General features: G+C 40.7%; 1 protein-coding gene across 2 annotated transcripts; it reads left to right on the top strand.

Annotated features, from left to right (window-relative positions):
• The first annotated feature begins 4,466 nt into the window (after positions 1–4,466).
• LOC105068408 (uncharacterized) lies at positions 4,467–15,551 on the top strand. 2 transcript variants are annotated; one of them, XM_074350686.1, is made up of 4 exons: positions 4,467–6,964; positions 12,803–12,929; positions 13,134–13,194; positions 13,587–15,551. In XM_074350686.1, exons 2-4 carry the CDS (start codon positions 12,896–12,898, stop codon positions 15,034–15,036), a joined length of 1,545 nt encoding a protein of 514 aa, XP_074206787.1. In that variant the 5' UTR covers positions 4,467–6,964; positions 12,803–12,895; the 3' UTR covers positions 15,037–15,551. The 2 variants fall into 2 exon arrangements, with proteins under 2 accessions (XP_074206787.1, XP_045372101.2); XM_045516145.2 differs by having other exon boundaries at positions 4,468–4,795.
• Positions 15,552–16,467: the final 916 nt, after the last annotated feature.

Genomic DNA, 16,467 nt, shown 5'->3' with positions numbered 1-16,467 from the left:
TTCTAAAATGTATTCTTTCTTCTGATATTCACCTATTTCTCGCCTCTTTGGAAATATTTTATACTGGCTTTCAAGCTCTTGTGATTACATAAATTTTCAATTTTTGAAAAATTGAGATTCAAATAAGTGAATAAATCTTGTCAAAGTGACAAACCCAACGAAAGTCAGTGCTGCCAGGACAGATCACCAAGTTTCCAAAGAGGAAACTCCCCCCAAAGGACTTCCGGTAGGATGTCTGTGCCCTAGAAAAGATGCTGGGGTAAGAGGCACAAGGATTTCATACATGCAGTTCCAGGTGGTTATTTTCCGCTTTTCCTCTCAGGTAAGATATCCAAACAAAAATCAAGCCTTGTAAAAAGAGCCCTCGAGGACTCAGTGGGAAAAGAATAAACAATATATTGGATTTGTTTGAAATGCATCACGGAGGATGAATAGATGCTGTGAATCGGCGGGGATGCTGGCGTTTAGGAATGTGGAAAAGATCTGGAAATTTGGAAATCCCCCCCCCCCCCGGAAGAGCTAGGCTGGCGGGACGGAGGGCGGGGAGGGAGGATTTGAGACACTGTTCCCCGAACATTTGGAAAACTCAGGAGAAAACGGCGCCTCCCTGAGGATAAAGGAGGGGCTGGGGACCCCACAGTCTACAAGATCCTGCCACGCACGAACCTGGGACACCCATCAGGATGAACACTTCCATACCCTCCCCGTGGTCACCGCACAACGTGGAGCAGACGCACCCGCAGCGGTGGGCAGAGGGGATGCTCGGGATCCCGCCAGCAAGCCCAGGACCCACACTTCGAGCCAGAGGGGACTGTGGCGCTCAGGCCGATTTAGGTCGCAGACGCCGGAGCTGACCATCCGGAGGCTGGGGTCGCGCCACTGCCGATTCCGACCAACCCCTCGTCTCCATCTCGGGACGCCCGGCGCAGCACACTCACCGCTTCCCAGCGCTCGCCGGCGTCATCGGTGACCCTGGTCACAGGTGCAGGTGACAGCGAGATTCCGCCTCCAGCAGAGACACCTGAGCCTGAGACCCGCTGGAGAGCGCGGAAAAAAGGCTCCACATGGTTTCCGAGCGTCGCCCCACCCACCTGCCCCTGATGCGCCCGATTGGCCGCAAGCCCCGCCCCCTTCCCAGAGTGACAACTGGGCAGGAGGTCACATGACTGAGAAGTACCAGCTTTTGCTGGTGGGCGGAAACCAGTCCTCTCCAAGGATATTTGCTTTTGTATTTTTTAAAACATTTGGGGAGAGAGAGAGGTAATTAGGTTTACTTTTAATTTAACGGGGGTACCCAGGATCAAACCCATGACCTCATGCAAGCTAAGCATGCGCTCTGTCACTGAGCTATCTCCGCCGACGGTTGCTTATAAACAAAACTTGTTACAGGCCGTAGAGGAATAGTGGTTTCGTCCTGCAGCTCCTTCTGAGCCGAGGGACACAGGTGTGCGGAGGGAATCCCACAATCGGTTTGTGGATGGTCCGACGCCCTTGTCTAGAGCAAGTGGGCTCCCAGGTCAGGCCAGCTGGGATTAGAGGGTCTGATGTCAGGGGCTGGTCAGGGGCTGGCATAGGCTGCAAGGCGACTCATGATACTGTGACCCTTGTTTACAAACACACTTAAAAATGACCTCAACACGTGACTCCCTTTTGATCTTTGTTAGCAGCGTTGAGGCTTTCTTCTCCATCTCCATACAGGTGGTACTTTAGCTAAAGAATTGCACGTCCTTCCAAGCACTTAGATCTGGTGGGAAGTTTGGATCCGGCAGCCCTAACCTGGGCACAGGGATTCTTCTCTGACCAATCATAAGCTATGAGATGTGTTCAGTAAAACTCTCAAGTGTACATTTTACACTACAGGGAAATTTCCTTTAGATAGTTTTTGGGTGTGTCCTTGGAGATTTTGAAATTGAAACGGCTTATAATATCGCTAAGGCAACTGAATTCCTATTTCACCAATATAAGAAAAAAAAAGAAAATGTTATGAAAATGCGGGGTATACCTGAAAACCGTTAAGATATTTAACAGATTGGTTCAAAACTCTTAATGAATTATTTATTTGAATAGTTTTATTGAAATGAAAATATCATACCATACACTGCATTCTTCAACTGTGTACAATTCAGTAGTTTTCCACATATTCACAGGTACCTGCTATCATCACCACAATTTTTGAACATTTTTATTGCCTCAAAAACAGCCCCTGTACCCTTTAGATATCACTTCCCTGTCTTCCCATCCCCCTGCACCAAGAAACAATCCTAGGTAACTTTTAATCTTTTTGTCCCCTATAGATTTCAAGATTGTTTGGGCTATTTTGGTTGCCTTTTCAATCCTACATGAATTTTTGAAACAGCTTGCCAATGTCTATAAAAAAGTCAGCTGAGATTCTAATAGAAATGATATTGAACCTGTAGATCATTTTCAAGAGTATTTCGTCTCAAAAATGTTAAGCCTTTTGATGCATGTACATGAAAGGTTATTCAATGTATTTCGATCTTTATTAATTTCACTCAAAAATATTTTGTAGATTTCAGAACTTTTGTTTGGTTTCTCTTTTGTTAAATTTATTCCTACTTATTTTACTCCTTTTGATGCTTTTGTAATTTGATTTGTTTTCTAAATTAAATTTTTATTTTGTTCACTGCAAGTATGTAGAAATATACTTGATTTTTATGTACTGTTCCTGTATCCTTCTAATACTTTTATCAATTCTAATAGTTTTTTAAAAAATCAATTATTAGTTGATTATCAATCTTTAGCTAAATTAACGCAGAGAAAAATAGGGTGAGCAGAGAGGATGCTTGAGGTCCTGCCTACAAGTGCTGACCCCACACTGCAAGCCAGGGGGGACTGTGGCACTCAGGGCCGACTAAGGTCCTCAGAGGCTGGAATTAACTAGTCTGTAGATACCTTAGGTGTACTACATGGTGCACAGTAAGAAATGTTTGAATGTTTAGATAGCAAGTGAGAAAGGAAAAATCTTTTTGCTCCTGGAAGGTCTTGTCTCCTTCCTGGTGGCTACTGATCAGGGTGGTGGTTGCTGAAAGCTGGAGAGCTGTAACAATTTCTTAAAATAAGACAACAATGAAGTTTGCTGCATCAGTGCACTCTTCCTTTCAAGAACGATTTCTATGTGGCATGCAATGCTGTTGGGTAACACTTTAGATACAGTAGAACTTCTTTCAGAATTGGAGTCAATTTGTTGTCAAACCCAAGTCCATGTGCCTGACGCACAGTGAGGCCAAGCAAACCAAAACACTGGAGTCTGGAGCACAGAGAGGTTAATTGCATGGGCCAAGTAAGGAGAATGGGCAGCTCCCGCTCAAAAGACCAGAACTCCCCAGTGGTTTTCAGGGCAAAGTTTCTAAAGGCAACATTTGTGGTGAGAGTTGCAGGGTGTATGACTTTCTTCTGATTGGTTGGTGGTGAAGTAACTGGAATCTCAATCATCAACCTTCTGGTTCTGATTGGCCTGGGGTCTCAGCATGTAGTCATCCTCTCCCCCTGGGTGGGGTCTTAGTTTCTGCATTAACAACTGGAAGATATGCATCAGATTGTTACATATATACCTTGAGGAGGAACTAGATACTCTGTTTTATCTCTGAACTATTGTTTCTTGATTGCTTTTCCTTTGTTTCTGCATTCCCTCACTTCTCTAATTAGTTCCTACTCATGTATATCTTGCTCTTGGAAAGGTTTAGGAGACTAAAGTATTTTTCTACAAACGAGAAACGGGGAACACGGAAAGTCTTTTGTATCCCGGAGAGTCATGCAGGGTCTTGCTCAGTTTCAAATCCTCTCAAACCCTGCCAATGCTTTATTAACTACATTTATGTAACATTCTAAACCTTCTGTCGTAATTTAACATACTCCACAGCATCTTCCCCAAGAGCAGATTGCATTTCAAGAAACAAGTTTCTTTGCTCATCCATAAGAAGCAACTGTTCATCTTTTAAAGTTTCATCATGAGATTTCAGCAATTCAGTCACATCTTTAGGCTCCACTTCTAATTCTAACTCTCTTGCTATTTCCACCACATCTGCAATTACTTCCTCCACTGAAGTCCTGAATCCCTCAAAGTCATCCATGAGGACTGGCAGCATCTTCCAAATTCCTGTTAACGCTGATCCTTTGGCCTCTTCCCATGAATCATGAATGTTCTTAATGACATTTAAAATGGTGAATCCTTTTCAGACGTTTTCAATTTTCTTTGAACAGATCCATCAGTTCACATTTGAAGTGTCTGCATTTCTTAACAAGAAGCACAGTTCCATGACTGGCCGCATAGCCTCACATCAAGCCCTTGACCCCCTAGGACATAAGATAGTCTTGTTTCAGGCAGATCTGGCCTGGGCCATCCTCTTAACTATACTTGCTCTTAACTATACTGTGAAACTGAATTAGAAATCCCTGTGCACGAGGAGCTGCGGAAGACAATCCCAGGCCAGGAAAAAGTTCTGTTACAAACCAAAGTGGCAGGCGGGGACAGGTCCCATATCCTACCTGCGGAAAGTGGCTCTGCTGAGCCAGGCTTGCTCCTGAAGGTTGTCATTCAGCCACCAGAGGGGCGGGTATTGGAATCTGTCCAATCAGGAGGCCGCTGAGGCAGGTGGGTGGGGCGAGGCGCCGAGCCAGCGTGGACGTCCTTTCTCCTTCCCGCCGCGCTCGCGGTTCGTGTTGCTTACCCTTCGGGGTCCGTGGTTGCTCCTCCGTATCTTCTGTGGCGCCCTGAGCTGCCCTTGTCGTTGGAGTCGAGGGAAGGACGCAGAAAGACCTAGGAAACCTCGCAATGGTGAGTGTGAGAGGGAGACGTGGCGGAGAGACTGACTGGTCGGAACCGCCTGGAGCCGGCCTCCTCATGGTCAACTCCGGAGCCTGCAGACCCGAGTCCCCCAGGGGGCGACGCTCAGACCTCAGTCCCATCGGGTTCGCAGCCTGGGGGCCGAGCCAGCAGCCTGAATCCCGGGCGTCCTGTCCGATCACTGCGGGTGGCGTCTTCCCCTCGACTCCGGAGCCTCTCCGGGCAGCTCTGCGCGCGCAGCGCGCTGTCTCTGCCAGATTGTGCGGTGACCTCCGGAGGGTCATTAGGAGACAATTGTGTTTACTGTAGCAATGGGACGAACTATAACGTCCCTTATCCCTTCAGTTTGAAAAAGGGTTTTCATTTTTTATGGATTGCAATTTTATAATCATTACTGTTTAAAGGATCAGATCTTGTGGTTGTGTCCTTTGTAGATAAGTTTAAATTAAACTCATAAGGAAGAAAAATAACTTAAGACTCCCTGCCCGCATATCCTCCTTCACGCCTCTGCTCTTAACTCCAGCCACACACTGTTACAGAAGAATTAGCCCGGCGGGAAGCGACAGAAGGCACTCACTCGGAGGATCAGAAAAGACTGGTTTATTCCGCACCGGTGCTGGCTCAGCGGAGTCACCTCCAAAGGCTGAGCACCCGGCTCGGGGTCTGATTGTCTTTTATACATGTCAAGCTTCCAGGTATTGTGTATTCAAAGCGGGGCTAGGAGCAGTAAGTTTTCCTCTTTCCCACTGCTGGGGGATGCAAGCAAAGCAAGCATAAGGGGTTTGTCCCTTCTTGATTTCCTTTGTCACCTCAAATAACCAGTTTTGATTACTACTTCATTATCCCTTTAGTGTTTCCTTACATAAAAACAAGCCACTGGGAATGTCTGATTTTCTTACAGTTTTTGTTATTGCAACGATTATTTGGGATCCACATGTTTGATGTCTGACTGCTGAAAGTTAAGCCTCGCCCCTCCCTTTCCCCCTAGTGCTTCTTACCTGGACAGGCTGATAAGAAAGCCCGGAGGCTCCTGCTTCGTGAGCGGCTGCTGCTGGGGCGCGTTTCCTGTGTGCTGTGCTGCCCTGAGTTGTGTTGTTGACCCCTCCGAGCCTGGGTTCTGTATATGGAGGACCCAGAGTTGGCAGTTTCTGTTAATTCCTTGTACTCTGGGAGCAGGAGTTTGAGAAGGGGGCCCTCCTCCAAGTAGTCCTGGGTGGATGTCTCAGCTGGAACCTATGTGCGTTTACAGTGAAGGGGTAACTGAGGCTGGGTTTGCCCAGACAATGCTGGGGTGGGGGGAGCGGGGAGCACGATTATACCCTGTGAATGAGGTGAACCCAAAAGATAGTACTTTAAAAAAAGCAATTATTTCAGGGAATGTGAAAGAGAATAGGTGGTGAGATTGCAGAAGGATCACCAAAACTTTTAAGTAACTCTGAGGCTGTTGTCCCTGCATCTGTTGCAACAAAGATCCTTATGCTCTGGGTTAGGGTGGACAACACCCACAGTCCCAATTTGGCACAGCAAAGGGATTAGTTCCAACCCAACTTAAGCTCAAGGTCCTTAAATTCTATAAAGCAATCGGTGTCATGAAGCATCCTCTCACCCTGCAGGCAGGGATTGGAGGCTGTCTGGACAAGGGTGTTAATTTATCCATAGGCTTCTGATGCAAGGCACTGCCCCAGGCCCCATTATGCCATTAAAGCTGTGGTTATCCCCATGTGCTGGGTTCTCTAGAAAATAGAGACCTCTCCTAAGCACTGATCCTATGGAGGTGCTGTCATGGCTCTGGCCCTGGAGAAGGCAGCCCAGCAGCTCAGCTTGGCTACTGATACCTGCTTGTGATGTGGAGCCACACCTTGGCCCTTTGGCCCAAGCCTCTCGTTGGAGAGATGATGTTTCTTTCTTCAGTCCTTTGAGAGATGCTGTGGTGCTGGAGGAGGCACCCTTCTCCAACACCTTGGTTCCCTGGGTAGCTGCTTGGCATTAACTGAACGCACAGCTCTGGGGACTGCATAGACTACGGATGACAACACACCCTGGTACCTGATGGAGCTCAGTGGAGAGTTACTGCCCTTCACCCCTTAATTGGGACATTCTTGATGAAGAAGTAACCCTGGGAGTCACCACACCTAATGAAAACTCAGGCAGTCCACAGGGGTGAGCTGTACTGCTCTGTTTTCATCTTTTATATACACATACAGAGAGAGAGAGGTGGGGGGGACCAGCTTTAAAAAATTTTTTTTTATTGAAGTCTAGTCAGTTTACAATGTTGTGTCAATTTCTGGTATACAGAATGTTTTGGTCATAATATACATACATATATTCCTTTTCATATTCTTTTTCACTATAGGTTACTGCAAGATATTGAATATAGTTTCTTGTGCTAGACAGTAGAAACTTGTTGTGTATCTATTTTATATATAGTAGTTGGTATCTGCAAATTCCCCAATTTATCCCTTCCCACCCCCTTCCCCCCACCCCATGGTAACCATAGTTTGTTTTCTGTCTATGAATCTGTTTCTGTTTTGTAAATAAATTCATTTGGGTCTTTTATTATTTTTTTTAAGATTCTACAGGTGAGTGATAATCATATGGTATTTTTCTTTCTCTTTCTGGCTTACTTCACTTAGAATGACAATCTCCAGGTCCATCCATGTTGTTGCAAATGGCTGAATAATATTTCATTCTTTTTTATGGCTGAATAATATTCCATTGTATATATACCACAACTCCTTTATCCACTCATCTGTTGATGGACATTTAGGTTGTTTCCCTGTCTTGGCTATTGTAAATAGTGCTGTTGTGAACATTGGGGTGCATGTATCTTCTCGAATTAGCATTCCCCCCCAGATACATGCCCAGGAGTGGGATTGCTGGATCATATGGTAATAGACTTCAGCTTTTTTATAGCAGTCTTAGGTTTACAGAAAAATGGATCAGAAATTATAGAGAGTTCTCACAAAACCCATCTCCATCCACACAGCATTCACAATTTTTAAAATCTTGTATGACATGTCCATTTGTTCCAATTGCTGAACCATTACTGATGATTAAAGTGCAGAGAGTACATTAACTTGGACTTTTTTTATTGTATGATATGATGTGTGTATAATGTATAGGTTTGGGAAATATATAAAAATGTCTATCATTTATGCACATGTAGTGAATTTTAATTCCCTCAAAATCCTCTGTGCTTCACCTATTGATTCATCTCTTTCTCCAACCCCCAAATCCTTCAAAACCAAAGATCTTTTTATTGTCTCATGTTTTTGCCTTTTCCAGAAAATCATATACAATATATCATTCATATAGCCTTCTTTTACTTAGCAATATGCTTTCAAGCTTCCTCCACATGTTTTCATGGCTTGATAAACTCATTTTTTTTATCACTGAATAGTATTTCATCATATGGATATACCACTGATTATGTTTATTGGGCCCTTGAAAGATATCTGTCTTAACTCTAACTCTTGCCAATTATGAATAAAGCCCCTATAGCTATTTTTGTACAGGTTTTCTGGGAACATAAGATTTCAACTCATTTGGACAAATAGCAAGGAGTGTGATTGTTGGATCTTACTATACATAGTAAGAATAAATATATATATATATTTTTTTAAAGAAAGCCACTGTCTTGCATTGTTGGGGTACCAAGTTCCTTTCCCCTCAAGCACTGAATGAGGATTATATTCACATCTCCACCAAAATTTGGTGCTCTGAGAGTTTTGAAATTTAGCCTTTGATAAATGTGTAGTGATACCTCATTGTGTTGTATTTTCCATTTCCTACTGACATTTGATGTTAAGTGTATTTTCCTGTAGCCTGGTTCTTTTTGGTATATCTTCTTTGGGGAGCTGTTTGTTCAGATCTTTTGCCCATTTTTAATTAGGTTGTTTTCTTTCTTACGGTTAAAGTTTTAGGAGTTCTTTGGATATGCTGGATACCAGTCATTTACCAGACAAGTGTTTTGCTAAGATTTTCTCCTACTCTCTGACTTGTCTTTTCATTCTCTTAACGCTGTCTTTCTCAGAGCAGGGGTTTTTTCATTTCCAAGAAGTGAAATTCTATTTTATTTTTTCTTTTCCAGACCTTGCATTTGGTGTTATCTTTGAAAATTCATCATTAAACCCAAAGTCACCTACATTTCCTTCTATGTTATTTTCTAGGAGTTTATTACTTTTGCATTTTATATTTAAATCTGTGATAATTTTTGTGAAATATATAAGACCTGTGTCTACATTTCTTGTGTGTCTATGTGTGTGCAGGTGTTTTATGTGGATATCCATTAATTGCAGCACTATTTGTTTAATAAAAGATTTCCTTTTCATTTGAATTGTCTTTCCTTCTTTGTCTAAGATCAGTTGAGTATATTTGTGCGGGTCTATGGGAAAGCAATTGGTTAACCTTCAGTCTTAGTCTCTTATTAATTCCAGGAATTATCTCTATTGTTATGGATTCTTCCAGATGTGTCACAGGGAGACTCATGTTATACAAACAAATGTTACCACTTTAGCTACAGGACTCATGAAGATATCCTTTCTAAAGAAGTGAAAGTTCCCTCTATTACTAGTTTTTTTTCTTAAGTGGATGTTGGATTTTATCAAATCCTTTTTAGTTTTCATTTTCCCCTCTGTTCCTTTCTGATATTAGTACTTTGTCTTCCCTCTATTTTTAGTTATCTTGACTAGATATTTGTCAGTGTTATTAATCTTGTCAAAGAACCAGAGTTAAATTTTTTCTCCTTTGATATCTCACAATTATGTTCATTTTTTCTTATTTACATTAGTTCTTTTGTTCTGCGTATTTACATTTTATATGCTCTTCTTTTTTATTGCTTCCTAAGGTAGATGCTTACATTAAGGTTTATACTTGATGTTTTTCCAGTGTACTTGTTTGATGGCATAAATTTCCCTCTACACACTGCTTTTGCTGCATCCCATATCCTTTGATACATTGTGTTTTCATTTCATTTCATTGAAATAAATTTTACTTTTTGATCTTACGTACTATTTAGAAATGTGTTGTGGAGTCTCCACCTAACGGGGTGTTTTCCTACTCTCTTGCTGTGACCGATTTCTAGATTAATGCCTGTGAGGTCTAAGAGCATAGTCTGTATGATTTTTGTTCTTCCAGATTTATGAAGGTATGTTTTACATCCCAGAATGTGTTCTGTCTTAGTGAATATTCCATGTGAACTTGTGAAGAATGTGTGTAGATTCCTTGTTGCATAAAGCATTACATAGACCACAGTTAAATCGAGTTGTTTCACAGTGCTTGTTCAGTTCAGCTGTCTTTCCTGATCTTCTGCCTGCTGAAATGTACAGCTCGTGAGAAGGGAATGTGACTGTCTGCAGCTATAGGTGTGGATTCATGTATTTCTCCTTGCATTATTTGTGGTCTTGCTTTATGTATTTTGCCCCATTGTTGTTATGCACGTACACATGAAGGATTGTTATGCCTTCTTGGATCTTTTTGTCATTCTGTAAAGCCCCTTTATCTCTTGAGTTTTCCTTGGTCTGAAATCTCCATTGTCTGAAATTCACACATCCCTGGCAGCTTTCTTTTGATTAGTTTCGGCATGGTGCATTTTTCTCTGTCCTTTTACCTTTCATCTGTCTGTGTCTTCATATGTAAAAAGGAGTTTTCATAGACGAAATAGAATTACAATTTTTACAATCTCATACTATTATATTTGTCTTTCATTTGTATTGAGAGCATTGGTGATTGAAATAGTGATTCATACAGTGGGATTAATATCTATCACACCTTCTATTGTTTCTATTGGTTGCCCTTGTTTAGTCTTTCTTTTGTCTTCCCCCTTTTTTTCTGCCTTCTCTGGCTTTAACTGAGCATTTACCTGAGTCTTCAGTTTATCCTCTCTTAGCCTATCAATTACACATTAAGAAAAAAAAAAACCTTTTTAGTGGCTGCCCTTGAGTTTTCAGTTTACATTTAGAACTAACCCACATCCTCTGTCAAGTAACACTATATCTCTTCAGTGGTTGTGTGGTTACCTCATACTACACTGTCCCAATTCCCCCAATTCTATCCCTTTTTACATGGATGTCATTTATTTCACTTATCCACAAAATTATCATTACCAATGTTATTTTGCTAATATTATTTTACACAAAGTGACACGTGTTACATGTGATAATTTAAAAGATGTTTATCTTTATTTATTTCTCTTATAACCCACCATCATCTGTATTCTTTCTTATGAATTTTGCAAGTTTCTTTCAAAGTTGGTTGACTAATGACAAATTCCCTGAATTTTTGTCACAGAACGTCCATATTTCTTCTTTATTATTAAGGATAATTGTGCTTTATATATAATTCTGAGCATGGTTTTTTAATTACCTTTAAGTATTTCAATCCACTGCATTCTTGTTTGTTTTCTGAAAAAAAAGTCTGATTTAATTCAATTTGTTTTTCCAAAACTGAGGTCTGTTTCCTTCTTTGGTTTCTTAAAATATATTCTTTTTGCCCTTGATTTTTCTCTAGTTTTAATATGATATACTTTGGTCTCCATTTTCAGCATTTTCATGTTAGTGTTCACTGAGATTCGTGGATTTACAGTTGTTGTCTATCATTAAATTTAGGAAAACCTCAGTGCTTTTTTTCTTGTGTCATCTTTTTCTTTCTTTCCCTTCAGTTATTTTCATTACGTGTGTTTCAAATCTTGTGCTAAGGAAGGTTATGCCAGGGTTCATGGATATTGTGTTGTATCTTTTTTGTTCCTTTTGTCCATGCATTAGACTCTAGTGAAACTTTTTTTTTCTTTTTAGTACAGGCCTTAAGAACAGAATATTTGGGGCATATTTCAAAAAGTCTTTATTTTCTCTTTTCCAGTTTTGGAGACATCACTTTGCCCTTTGCAGTCAGTGGTCTCATGGCTCTAGGAAGACCTGTTTATTTCAAGTTTTTTTCATTCTCTTCTTTGAGATCAAGAATCACAGCTTGTAAATTCATAAATTCCAGACTAGATGTTGGCCCGGCAGCAGCTAGAGTGGCTGCTCAGGAAACACAACATCCTGAAATTGCAGAATTGAGACTTTATGTTGTTTTGGAGGAAACCACTGATGCAAACTTTACATATTGCATAATCATGGACAAATTCACCATCAAATCACATGGACTCCAGTGAACTCCCTTGCAAGGTGTAGCTCTTAACCTGTTCCTCAAGGGAACAGGGTTTGACCAACCAGAAAGAGCTATTCTGGCACAGTGTCTCACTATGTTTTCTAAACTTTGACTGGAAGAAACCCTGAGGCACAAGAGTGTAGGGATTTTGTGATCTAAGTTGTTACTCCTTTTTCCTCGGGTCTGAGCTCTAAGTTTAAATAACTTTCTAGCTGCATAAAATTACCTATATAAAGAAAGGAAGAAAAGAGTCTGTGATAATTATTATACAACTTAAAATCAGTGCTTCCCCAGAATATTTATATTCAGTCAGGTGCATCTGATTCCTTCTAAAGAGCTGGAGGACTTTGGAACAATGTGTTCAGCTGGGCTTTAAAAATTTGATTTCTACAGGCCCCGTGGCCTCTCATGTTTGGTGATAAGAATGTGGGGGGGAGCTTTCAGTTCTTCTCAGGAAACTCGTTCACTAAAAACTCATGCAGACTTGACCCTCTGCCTCATGGAGTGCTGTGAATGGTGGATAATAAGGAAGAAGATGAAAGAACTTTTCTCATACGAAATCATTGTTCTTAAAAGGATATCCGTTTCACTTGTATGGCATTTCTGTCGGTTCCTAACAATCTCTGGGCTCTGCTGTTAATGAGGTATAAGGTATAATGTGATCACAGAAATAATGTATAATTAATTTCCATGTGCCCATGATGCTGTTAAATTTATGAGGAAGCATGGAGAGAGTTAAGTTTCTGATGACTGAGTCATACGGAGTCATGTGTAATCTTCCTGTAAGTGGAGTATAGATGTATAGTTCTGTCAGTCCCATGCATCTTACCCTACATATTTGGGATGTTTTAGGACTCACTGGCCACTGAGGATGTGGCTGTGAACTTCACCCTGGAGGAGTGGGCTTTATTGGATCCTTCACAAAAGAAACTCTACAGAGATGTGATGCAGGAAATCTTTTGGAACCTGACCTCAGTGGGTAAGAATGATGACTTTCCCTCACCTCCTCAATTAGAGAACAAATGCTTCGTGGTTACTGACACCATTCAAAGATGTGGAATTGGGGAAGGGAGGTTGTTGTTACATAAATTGAGCATGGTCACAGTTAACCATGTACATAGAATCAAATAATTTGTATTAATTTCTAGTATTTTTGAATAATTTTTCTGGGTCTGCATTTTAGGAAAAACATGGGAAGGTCATGACATTGGAGATCAGTACAAAAGCCAGGCGCAAAAACTAAGGTAAGTCACACTCAGAATAGAAAGCGTTGTCTCATGTGAGGCTCCTGGTAAATTATGAAATTTTAAAAACAAGCAAACGAAACAAACAGCTCTGTCTTCAAATTTAGTACTTCTTAGAAAATTCCTACCAAAAACATTTTCTTAAGTGTGACAAAAATATTAGGTGTTTGCAAAATAGGTTCACTTGCAAAGAGTATTTAATAAACTCTGTATTTGAATATCACTTTTTACTAGTAGAAAGGGTGAAGTCCCATTGCAGTGCACAGTATATTCACTTTCTAATAATTCACAGAAGGTGGAAAACCTATCCTATTCCTATAAATCATAATAAATACAATAAATGTAAGATCAATAAGAAAATCATTAAAAATGTGCTTCTCATTTTTTTATAGAAGTCACATGGTAGAGAGACTCTCTGAAAGTAAAGACAGTAGTCTATGTGGAGAAAACGTCAACCTCATTCCAACTCTCAATCTAAACAAGAAAACTCCTGGATTAAAACCATGGGAATGCAGTGCATGTGCAACAGTCTTCACGGATCAATCATCTCTTATTAAACACATGAGCTGTCACATTGAACATAAACCAGAAGAGTTTCAAAAATACGATGACAAGCTATATAAATGTAAGGAAGGTGGTAAAGCCTCTAATTATTTTACTTCCTTCCTAGTGCACAAAAGAAGTCACACTGGAGAGAAACTGTATGAATGTAAAACGTGCTCTAAAGCATTGAGTACTCTCAGTGCTTTTCGGAAACATGAAAGAACCCACACTGGAGAAAAACCATATAAGTGTAAGGAATGTGGGAAAGCCTTCACATGGCTCATAACCTTTCAGAAACACATGATTACACACACTGGAGATGGACCTTATAAATGTAAGGAATGTGAAAAGGTCTTCATTAGTTCCTATGCTCTTAAAGTACACCAGAGAAGCCACACTGGAGAGAAACCGCATCAGTGTAAACAATGTGGCAAAGCCTTCAGGTATCACAGTTCTCTTCGAACGCATGAAAGGTCTCACACTGGAGAGAACCCCTATCAGTGTAAACAGTGTGGAAAAGCCTTTCGATGGAAACAAACCTTTCGAGCACATGAAAAGAGCCACAGAGGAGAGAAACCCTATGAATGTAAGCAGTGTGGCAAAGGCTTCGGTTATTTCAGTTCCTTCCGATTGCACGTGCTGCATCACACTGGAGTGAAACCGTATGCGTGTAAGACATGTTCTAATGCACTGAGTAGTCCCCATTCGCTTCGAAATCATGAAAGGACCCACACTGGTGAAAAACCCTACGAGTGTAAGGAATGTGGAAAAGCCTTCACATGGTATCAAACCTTGCAAGATCACATGATAACACACACAAGAGATGGGCCTTATAAATGTAAAGAACGTGAGAAAGCCTTCATTAATCCCAGTTCTCTTAAAATACATGAAAGGAGTCACACTGGAGAGAGACCCTATCAATGTAAACAATGTGGAAAACGCTTTAGATCTAAAAAAGGTTTCCAACATCATGAAAGAAATCACACTGGAGAAAAACTGTATGAATGTAAGGAAAATGGGAAAGCATTGATTTTTACCAGTTCTCTTCAAACATGTGGACGCTCTCACACAGGAGAGAAACCGTATGTGTGTAAAACATGTTCTAAAGTGTTTAGTACTCCCAGACCTCTTCGGGATCGTGAAGGAACCCACACTGAAGAAAACTCCTGTGAGTGTAACATATGTGGGAAAGCCTTCAGTTTCACTTATGCTCCAGTGCATGAGAGAACTCACACTGGAGAGAAACCCTATGAGTGTCACGAATGTGGAAAAACCTACATTTGTCTCTCAAGCATTTGAAGGCACATGAGAGTGCACACTGGAGAGAAACTGTATAAATGTGAAGAATGTGGGAAAGCCTTCTCTTATCGCTTTGCTTTACGAAAGCATGAAAGGATTCACTAGATAAAACTTCTTGTTTGTAAACAGCCTGGGAAAGACTTCAATAGGCCCACATCGTTACATATGAAAACTCCCATGAAGAAGAAGTGTAAGTGTAACATGAGACAACTTGATGGAAAGTAATCCACGCCTTATGTTCCAGAAGACCTTCAATATGAAAGAGTTGTTTTAAAATTTTATAAATATGTTGTGTTTATTAAGGATCTTAAAGTGCATCCTTGGGTGGTTGATTTCTGCTATTTTCAGGAATGAATATTAATGTGAGTTAAATCTGTCAGTTGTCTTTCAACAGTTGTACATAAGGTTTAAAGGTAGTGATTTTTTTTGTTTAATCAAATAATGATTTTTTTTTCTCTTTCTGTTTTGAAGCCTGTTGGATCCATGGTTGAATTAAAGTGTAATTCTAATATGCAGTTAGGCTTAAATTTTTATAATATTCTATTTATTCTCAGATAAAGGGCCATAGAAAATAGCAGTTTGGTATTTGTTGGGATTTTCCTACTGGCCTTGGGTGGCATTTCCCAGATATTCTAATCTTTTATATATATGGTACCTTTTCTACTGAGAAAGATCATTTTTTGGAGGTGGTGGCTTTGGGGCCTTTTTCCATTTTCCTTTCTGTTTAGACACTTGGAATCCATTTTTATGTATGACAAGGTTATCAGAGAGTACACTTTTATGTAAATTATGATTTTCCCATTTGCTTTTTGTCTTTCCTTCTGACTGGCATTTGGTGAATAGAATTTGAATTAAGAGGAGAGACTTGTGATAGAAGAAAGAAGTCTAGAGTTGCAGATATCTTGGGGGAGAGTATAGCTCAGTGGTAGAGCGCATGCTTAGCATACACAAGGTCCTGGGTTCAATCCTCAGTACCTCCATTTTAAAAATAAAAATAAATAAACCTAATTATCTACCTGCTCCCCCCAAAATACACTGAAAGAGTTGGAGATATCTTGTCTGTGAATAAGGTTAGGACCTAGATTTTTCCAGAATTCACCCCCTATGTGGTTCATGTTAGAATTCACAAAGAGTGCCCCTTGAGTTGGGTTGAAAAGCAGATGGGGAGGTGTTCTTCAGACTTTGAAGCCACCACACTGGGAGAAGGCAGATGCATAGGAGATTCAAGGACGCCATCTTCCAGCTTACTTTACAGGTTCAGTACTCTTGTAGTTAAGAGTATCCTCAACCCACCAACAAATGGTTGATTTCCATTTGCTTAGAGGTGTAGTTTTCCCCTGCTGTCTTCCCAACTTCCACATCAAAGATCTGTCTGAGATTGAATTTTTCTGTAAGGTTTCTTGTGTGCCCTCGGAAGGTAATTTGGAGTTT

Source organism: Camelus bactrianus, chromosome 22 (genome assembly GCF_048773025.1).
Source record: "Camelus bactrianus isolate YW-2024 breed Bactrian camel chromosome 22, ASM4877302v1, whole genome shotgun sequence".
NCBI classification, from domain to species: domain Eukaryota; kingdom Metazoa; phylum Chordata; class Mammalia; order Artiodactyla; family Camelidae; genus Camelus; species Camelus bactrianus.
Note: the sequence above shows the minus strand (reverse complement) of the source record. Positions and strands in the feature narration are given on the sequence as shown.

Bases quoted from the DNA above. Each gene is read 5' to 3' on its own strand.
- LOC105068408 (XM_045516145.2), top strand. The intron at 12,930-13,133 runs GTAAGAATGATG...TCTGCATTTTAG, and splicing joins TTGGAACCTGACCTCAGTGG to GAAAAACATGGGAAGGTCAT. The intron at 13,195-13,586 runs GTAAGTCACACT...ATTTTTTTATAG, and splicing joins AGCCAGGCGCAAAAACTAAG to AAGTCACATGGTAGAGAGAC.